Source organism: Lichenostomus cassidix, unplaced genomic scaffold (genome assembly GCF_008360975.1).
Source record: "Lichenostomus cassidix isolate B80296 unplaced genomic scaffold, HeHo_3.0 HiC_scaffold_36, whole genome shotgun sequence".
NCBI classification, from domain to species: domain Eukaryota; kingdom Metazoa; phylum Chordata; class Aves; order Passeriformes; family Meliphagidae; genus Lichenostomus; species Lichenostomus cassidix.
This window is the reverse complement of record NW_028147270.1, coordinates 442,340-451,568: the sequence shown is the minus strand read 5'-3', so window position 1 is coordinate 451,568 and position 9,229 is coordinate 442,340. Positions and strand designations below refer to the sequence as shown.

General features: G+C 51.6%; 1 protein-coding gene and 1 long non-coding RNA gene across 2 annotated transcripts; both read right to left on the bottom strand.

Moving 5' to 3' along the window:
* Positions 1–274: 274 nt before the first annotated feature.
* LOC146423695 (uncharacterized) lies at positions 275–3,109 on the bottom strand. Its single transcript, XR_014847342.1, has 4 exons — positions 2,987–3,109; positions 1,293–1,894; positions 786–901; positions 275–621 (listed from the first exon to the last, which is right to left on the bottom strand). It is a non-coding gene; the product is annotated as an uncharacterized LOC146423695 (long non-coding RNA).
* A 2,746-nt stretch (positions 3,110–5,855) lies between these two features.
* Positions 5,856–8,784, bottom strand: LOC146423694 (uncharacterized). Its single transcript, XM_085044426.1, has 4 exons — positions 7,962–8,784; positions 6,874–7,221; positions 5,897–5,937; positions 5,856–5,864 (listed from the first exon to the last, which is right to left on the bottom strand). Exons 1-4 carry the CDS (start codon positions 8,782–8,784, stop codon positions 5,856–5,858), a joined length of 1,221 nt encoding a protein of 406 aa, XP_084900552.1.
* Between the last annotated feature and the right edge of the window lie 445 nt (positions 8,785–9,229).

The window sequence follows — 9,229 nt, the reverse complement described above, 5'->3', positions numbered from 1 at the left end:
GCCATCCCAAATCTGCGGTTTCACTGCCCAGCCTGACTGAGACTGGGGAGCTGCTGGGCATGGCTGGAGAATTTCCCCCAGTCCCCTTCACTCACTGCCAAAACCCTCCAGCATCATCGAGTTTACATCTGCTCATTGCTTTGAAAAACACAACTTAGTGCTTATTTCAGATAAAAAATCTAATTTATTGAAGATTGTTACAATTGATGCATAAATACACAAATATCAAAATAAGTTAAACATTTAAATTTATAACAGATTTCGAAAACCACACAATCAAATAATATTCAAATATCAATTTTAGTTTAACAAAACTAATTTATTACATCATAGATATAAATTATATTATATTGTATTATATTATATTGTATTATATTATATTATGTTATATTATATTACATTATTAAAATATAGTACAGACATAATATTAAAATCAGACATAAATAAATAGAAATATACCTATATAAACATCAATCTACCTATCTAAATATCTATATATAATTATATAAATCTACAAATATATCCTTAAGGGATTTCAGATGCCCAATCTCCACACGTTCTCCCTCTGTCTCTTCCTCCCATGCAGCGCAGCCCTCCTAGACAGGGATAGCAGATGAACATCTGGGAAGCAAAGGGAACACTGAGTCAATATCGGGACATTTCCCTGGGCAGCAGCTGCACTTGTGTGAGGGAAGAGAAAATCTCAGAGCCTCCCCAGCAGGGTGAGAAAGAAAAAGCAGGCTGAGCCTCAGCCCCAGCCTGCCTCACCGGCCCTGTGGCCTCACCCAGGCTCTCGGGGGGCAGCAGCAGCAGCTCCCTGTTCACTGCTCTTGCTGGTGCCCTTCAGCTTCTCCCTGATGGTTCTTGTCACTCTCCGATGTTCTTGAGGCATTTAGGGAAGCTGTGGCAAAATTGTACACACAGGAATTGGTTCCAAGGCCTGGCAGAGCCACAGTCCTGGACCCCTCTGTGCTCCCTGCTGGCTCCCTCCATCCCCTCAGCCCTGCCATCCCCTCAGCAAACCCACAGCCCCCCCAGTTCCTTCAGACCCCCACAGTCCATTCTGACACATCGAGTCCCCTTAGACCTGCCACCCCCCTCAGCCTGTGCCACTTCCCTGTCCCCTCAGCCCCCACCATCCCCTGCAGCTCACCCTGAACCCACAGCTCCACCATTCCCCTTTCCTCCCCCACACCCCTCAGCCCCACAGTCCCCTCAGCCCCACCAGCACCTCAAGCTCACTGTCCCTTCAGTGTCACCTCTCCTCAGCCCCCTCAGCCCCTCAGTCTCACCGTCCTTCAGCAGCTCCTCAGGGGACACCAGCTGCTCTCACTGCTCTAGGGACACCTGGGGACACCTGGAACTGCTGCTCCGCCCGGGCCGGCCGCCAGCTCGGACCCAGCACGGGAAGAGGGGACAGAGGGGACACGGGGGGAAAAGCAAAAGATGAAATAGGAAGCAGAGCAGGGAAAGAGGTTAAAATGAAGCCTATGCTTACAAAAATATCAATTCATGTACCTAAATATTAATAAAACTCCAACTATATACATTCCTTAATTTAACTATATGCATATAAAACTTACTCTAATTACATATAAATGTATCTATGAAAACCTATAAATCTAACTACAGATATATAAATTCAATCACAGCTATAATTATATTTATGTAAATGGATCTAAATCAAACTATACAGATTTTTAACTATAAGCACATATAAACACAACTTTATAAATCTAGAAATAAATCTACATAGATACAAAAATGTAACTGTAAAAATCTAGAAACATAATATATACAGAGGGATCCCACCTGTCTGATCTTCACAGGCTCTCCCTTGGTCTCCGTGTCCCACGCAGGGCAGCCCTCCTGGCGAGGTAGATCAGATGGATGTCTAGGAAACAAAGAGAACACTGAGTCAATATCTGGCCTTCATGAATATTTCCCTTTGGAAGGAATTGTACTTCTGTCAAAGATTGTAAAAGATTGCCCGAAAGGCAGACTCTCACATGGGAATTTGAGGCCTCCTCTTTACACAAGAGGGATCCTTCCAAGTTTTCAAAACTTCGCAAGTTTTGGAGTATCCCAATAAAGTTGCAGCACCCGCAGTGAAAATGGCACCCAGGAGAGCTTGAAACACACACAGTCCCAGCTCACACAAAGAACCCAGCCTTGGTCTTTCTCTGTGCTCACAGAGACACCTCAGTCCTCACTGAAATGGCTGAAGCTGAAGGGTGATGTGAGCTGAGTTACAAACTAGCACTGGTCCCTGGCATCTAAAAAGTGCTCTCTGCAGTGAGCAACAGCTCTTCCAACTCGACCAGCAGCTCTGGGATGAAGAGCTGGCAGGGAAAGAGCTCCCTACGAGGCCTGCAGGCTGCACCAGCTTTGCCTGAGAATGCAGATCCAAAGTGCTCTCTCTCCTATTAGTTCTCGCTAATCTGAGGAAATTAAATTTTGTTTCTAGCTACTGCATTTGTGTTCTGTGATTTGTTTGGCCACAGAGGTTCTTCCACTTGTATTTTTAATGTGTCTCACTACAGCTGTCACCAGACCTGTACTACACTGATTTAATGCTTTCAGACACAAAGCTCAGCCTTCTACTCTGGCTTTTTGTGGCATTTTACACAGTTACTTCAAGAGTCACTCAGCGCTGCCTCCAGAGCACTGCCACCCTGCAGCAAACCTATCCATGCACTTCAGCTGGAAACTGGGACACCCAGCTTGGTGACACAAGTGCCAGAAGGTCAGCTTTATTCACTGCTCTCTTGCCACACCACAGGACTCAGGGTCAGTGCCGCCAGAGAAGCGTGGAGGGCAGGGCTCCACCGGGGAGGCTGTGCCAGTGCCCTGCTGGAACTCAAGGCACCAGGAAGCACCAAGCCTGCAGACAAGAACTCAACTCCTCTGATCTCCCTTCCTGCCACAGGCAGGCTCACAGCAGCCATCTCAGACCTCTCTCAACCAATGTGGGCTCTCTCCTTACCAAGCTCCTCGGGCTCCAGGGAACTGTTCCCATGGCTCACGGTGCCAGGCAAAGCTCTCTCTGCTGCAGCCATGTTCTCAGGCTCCTCTCCTGAAGACTCAGGGGCGACACCAGTGCTCCCCTTAAAAGAAATCCAGAAAGAAGGAAAACCCAAAGATCACTCACTGTTTTCTGCAGGGACACAGCAGTTCAGAACCCGCCATATTTCCTTCTCTTGAGGAAGAAAATGTTTCTGAGAACTGGCTTGGGTGAGTTTACAGAAGACAAAATGTCATCACACTTGTCAATACAACATGGACAATTCCAAAAAATCCCATTCCCTGCCTTGAATCTGCCTCTCCTCAACAGTAAATCTAGAGGAGGCAATGGGTCTGCATATTATATGAAATAGAGGAATCCTTTGGCAAAGCTGTGTAATAATATGCAAAAATGCCTGTGCCAATACAGACACTGAACACTTAAGGCAAGACTGGAAAGAGGCAAGAGTTAAGAGAAAGTAGATTCCTATGTGAAAGAGGGAATCTGTCAAACACAAGGACTAATGGTCCCTGATTGAATTGCACTTCAACACAGCAGAAGCCCCTGGGCTTCAAGGAGTCCTTAACCATTTCATGTGCAGCACCAACATTGTCCTTCCCTCCAATTCACAACTCACAGGGCCTCAGAACCAACACATCTGCTCCCTAAAGGCTCCAGGGCTCACTCACTTTCATCTCTTGCTCCTAACAAGGAGGTCTGGCCCCCAAAGGCGGTGGAGAAGATTGACTTCTCAAACCCAGTCCAGAAGCTGCCAAAGCTGACAAGGTTGAACGTGGGGCAACACTGAACACATGACGTGGGCACTAAGGAAGGAGTCCTGCCAGCTCCTGGCACAGGGATGTGCTCCTCCCTCCACAGCCCTGAGCACAACAGCCTCATCCAGGCTGCAGCTTTGCCAGGACTGGATGGGAACACACATCTCTTCCCACAGAGACATCCAAGAGGAACATGACAAAGCTCTGGAACATGGAGAGCAAGACTGGCCAGTTTGCCCAGCTGAGGATTTCCCACATAGAAACTCGACTGGAGGCTACAGAGAGGACCAGAAAGCTGCAGCTGCAGCACATCCCCTCACACGGCTCTGGCAGTGCCTACACACACAGCAGGGCTCACACAGCAGCAGCAGCTGCAGCCCAGCCCTTGCTCTGCCTTGGCCTTCCAGCCAAAAGGAGGCAGAGCCCACAGCTGGTGCTCTAACAGAGGCTCCTCTCACATGCCCCTCCCTGGGTGGGACACTTTGCCTTCAGGGGCAATTCTCCAAACACTCTTCTCCTGTTTCACATCAAGCTAAGCTTGTTAGAACCTACAAAGCATCACCAGGAATGATGCCCCTGCACTAGGGATTCTTCCCAGGAAAAGGAGAAAGGAGCACCCAAACTTGGCCAACACCTCTCATCCTCACTAAGGATGAGCCCCCTTTTCCTTCCCTCTTCCTTTGCAAATCTTGCTTTACCAAGCAAATCCTTCCCTGTCCATTCACAGCTCAATTCAAGAAGCCTTTCCTTCTCAGCCATGCAACAACTTTCAAAAGCTCTCAGTCCAGCCCTTTTCATCCCTTTCCAATGCAGTTACCTGAGCAAAGGGAGACCTTTCAGGTGGGGAGCAGGAAATCATCTCCTCCAGCGTCTCAAGCACCAGGTCCAGAGTCAGTGGTGGCAATTCCTCTTCCCCAGGCTCATTCCATGGCCAGCTGGAGGCTGTCCATGCTGCACAACCAGCACTGCCAGTCGGAGCATCAGGGGCTGAACTGCCCACTGTGGCTGCAAGAATCCAAACACTTGGGTCAGGCTCCAGAACAGAGCTTGGCACACAGAGCTCTACTGCTGCCTTGGATCAAACACCACAGGAAGCACACAGCAAACTCAGTGTAAGAAATGTATTCCAACTTCCCAGGGGATTGGAGGATTGATTTCTTTCTCTTAAAAAGTATTTATTCTCATTGATGGGTATGTCTGGTAAAGTATGGACTGTAAAACTGATCCACACACACACACACACTAAGAGTTTGTAATCACAGCCTTTTCCATCTCCCCATTCACTTGTGGATTGGCTGCTTTGGAGTTTTGCATCACAACCAAACACATAAAAAGGATCCCCCTTGGAAGAGCCCAGGTCTGCAGACACGCAGACTAAAATTAAACTGGGATTGTATTGCAGAAAAACAACCTTATGGGTGAGACTGTATTCTGCAGCTGCAACTGTTCTGGGGACACACAGAGCTCATTGAAAAGCAATAAAAGTCTTTGCAGGAGAGACAATCTTGAAACTCTGCAATATTCTATCAGCATCTGACTTTGGCTTCTTTCAAGAAAACAGGGGAGCTCACCAGACACTGAGCAGTTGTGGGCAAATGTTTTTCACCTCAGTCTTTCTCCCCTGCAGAGAGATTGTTTGGAAAACCCCCAGAAAATCCTCCAAATCTGGAGGAAGGACAGGAAAACCAGGCAGAGATTGTTTTTGTTCTCTAGGTCCCCCTTCCTGGTCAACTTGACAATTTCTGTCTGATTCTCACTTTACATCTACCCATGACAGAGCACAGCAGAAAAATACTTCAAACGGTCTGTTGGCAGGAGCTGTTGGAAAGGCAAGGGTAGAAGTTCTTTCCCTACCTGATGGGCTGTAGGCTGGCAGGTGCTGCTCTGAAGATGTGCAGCTGCTGCTCTCTGGAAGAGCCCTGGAAGAGCTCAGATGGTCAATGTGGATTGTTGGAATGATGAGTTCATGCTGGCATTTAAATTCGCGTGTGTCTGGTTCCACCAACGATTCCCCAAAAACTCCAGAGGTGGCAAACACTTTCTTGGGAGGCTCTGGGGAAGCCTCAGAGTCTTGATCACCTGCCCTTGTGCTGGAAGGGCCTGGAGGCAGCTTTGCATCCTCAGGTGAGGCAGCACTGAGGTCTTGGCATGAGGGAGCTAAGAAGCAATGAGAGAAGAAGAAAGGGAGAAACAGAAGATTGGGTCACTATTGCTCCTTCCCTACATTTCCCTGGGCAACAACTGTACTTTTCTCAGCAAAGAGCAAAACTCAGATCCTCCCAAGCAGAGTGAGGAAGAAAAAAATCTCCACATGTTCTGGGGCTTTGCAACAACCAACTCCCTGTTTGTCTATTTAGGTCTCACCTATTCGTTTAACCATCTGGCAAAACTGTCCCCTGGCAGTTCCTTGGCAGGGACAGTCAAGAAGCCCAACAACCAGGTCTTTTCCCCTGTGCTCCAAAGGGACACAAAAACTTCATAATCACAACCTTTCCTACATGCGCATTAGCTTTTGGAGTTGGCTGCTTGAGTTTCTCATCCCAACACATGAGATTCACATCTCATCCACAGAGGGGATTCACCCTGGACAAGACCAAATCTTCAGGCAAACACTGAAATTCACCTGTGATATTTATGCTAAAAAGCAACCATGTGGCTCAGGCCATATTCTGCAGGTGCAACTGTTCTGCAAACACACAGAGCTCCTTGAAATGGCATGGCCTGATGGGCACAACACACAGACTTAAAAATCTGTGATATTCTATCACCGTCCCAATTTGGCTTCATTCAAAGACAGAGGGGAGCTCACCTAACACTGACCACCTTTCAGCCACGATTTTTTGCCTTTTAATTGCACCTCAGCAGAAAGGCTGCGTGGAAAATGCCCAGGAGATGCACCAAATTGGAAGAAAGGACAGGAAAAGCAGACCGAGAATTCTTTTGCATTCAAGGTTCCTTTTCCTAGTCAACTTGACACTTTTCTACCCAATTCTCACTTGACATCTACCCATGACAGAGCACTGCCAAAAAATACTTCAAACGGTCTGTTGGCAGGAGCTGTTGGAAAGGCAAGGGTAGAAGTTCTTTCCCTACCTGATGGGCTGTAGGCTGGCAGGTGCTGCTCTGATGATCTGCAGCTGCTGCTCTCTGGAAGGGCCCTGGAAACGCTCGGATGGTCAATGCGAACCAGGCGAACCATGAGCTCAGGGTGGTGTTTTAGGTCCATACGGACCAGTGGAATGGTGAGACGCTTGAGATGGAATTTGCGTCTGATGGATTCCTCAGACGAATCCCCCAGAACTCCAGAGGTGGGAACCAATTTCTTGGCAGGCACTGGGGAATCCTCAGACTCTTGATCACCTGCACGTCGTTGCCTGGAAGGGCCTGGAGACAGCTCTGCATCCTCAGGTGAGGCAGCTCTGAGGTCCTGGCATGAGGGAGCTGAGTAGCAATGAGGGAAGAAGAAAGGAAGCAAAGGGAAGATTGGGTCACTATTGCTCCTTGCCTGCATTTCACTTGGCAGCAACTGTACTTCTATAAGCAAAGAGAAAAGCGCAGATCCTCCCAAGCAGGGTGAGGAATTAAAAAATCCCCACATGTTCTGTGGCTTTGCAACAACCAATTCCTTGTCTGTTTAGCTCTTGCCTATTCATTTAACCACCTGGGAAAACTTTCCCCTGGCAGTTCCTTGGCCAGAGGCAACTGCCAGAATCCCAACTGCCAGGTCTCTCCCCCTCTGCTCCAAAGGGACAGGAGGCTCCCTGCAGCTGGGCCTGGCCACCATCGAGCCCTCGGCACTCACACGCACTCACGGAGAGCTCCCCAAGCGTGCTCGTGGCCGGGCAAGGAGCAGCGGCAGCCACGGCGCGGGGCTGGGCCAGCTGCAGGCCGAGCGGGCCAGGCTGCTGTGAGCGCAGCCCCGGCGGGACTGTCCCGCAGCCCCCGGCAGCCCGGGGGGCGGGGCGGGGCGGGGCGGGGCGGGGCACGGCACGGCACGGCACGGCACGGCACGGCACGGCACGGCACGGCACGGCACGGCACGGCACGGCACGGCACGGCACAGCTGCCTTGCCCAAGCACAGACAGCCCCTGGGCCAGCCGGGCAGCTGCGCTGAGCAGCCCCAGCACGGGCAGTGCCCACGGCCAAAGCCCGCGCCACCCTCGCTGCCAGCCCGGCTTACCGGCCCCGCGGAGCTGCTGCAAGCGGCTGCGCTGGCGGCTGCGCACCTCCTTGCTGCACCTCCTTGGCGCACCTCCTCGGCTGGCCTTGCTCCGGCGCTCGATGCGGAGCAGGAGGTCGGGGCGGTCGCGGCGAAAGATTGGATTCCTGAAGTGGAGCCAGCTGCCGCCCTCGCTCGCCACCTTGTGGAAGCCGTACAGGTGGAGCTGTCGCACGAAGCTGCTGAAGTGCGTGGCTTTGAAGGTGCCCGGGGCCGCCGCCGCCCCCTCGCCGCCCAGCCCGCGGGCGCCGGCCGGGCTGAGCAGCTCCCGCTCGAAGAGCGAGCGCTCGACGAGCAGCCCCCGGGCCAGGCTGTCCCAGCGCACGGAGCGGACGCGGGGGCTGTTCACCAGGTGCCACAGCTTGGCGGGGAAGGTGCGGGCGCTGAGCCCCGAGGGCAGAGGGGGCTGCTGCATGGCGGCGCCGCTCACCGACTGGGGCAACAACGCCTCAGCGCAACGGCCGCGGCGCGGGCAGGACTTGGCGGGGACGAGCGACGAGCGACACGAGCCAGAGAGGCACAGCGCGGGCACAGCGCGGGCACAGCGCGGCCGTTTCGCTCCCGGGGCGCTGGCCGGGCTCGGCGGGGCGGGCAAAGCCCCTTGCGAGGCTGCTGGCAGCAGTGGCGACCTCTCTCCCCGCGCTGCATCCCATCCCCGGGTCACCTGGGGTGACAGAAGGAAAGGACATTGCTCTGTCTTGCCTGCCGAAAGGATGAAGAGGAGACACTTGAAGACGTTCCTTTTGCCTCTTTCCCAGCCAGCTGGCATGTTCTTTCTCCTCATCCCTGCCTGTCAGCAAGGGGCAGCAGTTTTGTCAGCATGCTCATCAAAGCTGAACTGCTGCCCCTAGGATGGATGTTGCTTTAGCCAAGGGATGAATGGCTTCCAGTTGGAGTCAGCTCACGCTGGTGTCTCCACAAGAGGCTGTGCCTTTTGCTTTCCTCAGGAATCATTTCTTGTCTTCCTGTCTTCCCCCATCTGGGGAGAGTAACAGTGAAAACCCCTCCTGCAGCCAAGTCTAGCCAATGCAGACTGCTCACAGAGCACATCTTGCGATGGAAAGAGACTCCTCTGGGTTGGTGTTGGGAGGTGGAGGGGGAAGGTTTGTCCTGTGCTCACTTGAAGTCTTGTTGTGCAGCTGTTTTGCTCTGGCAGATAGACACCAGGGATGTATATCCAAGCCTTGCAGGTTCATTCATGAGCTTCCTGAGAGACCAAGGAGACTGAG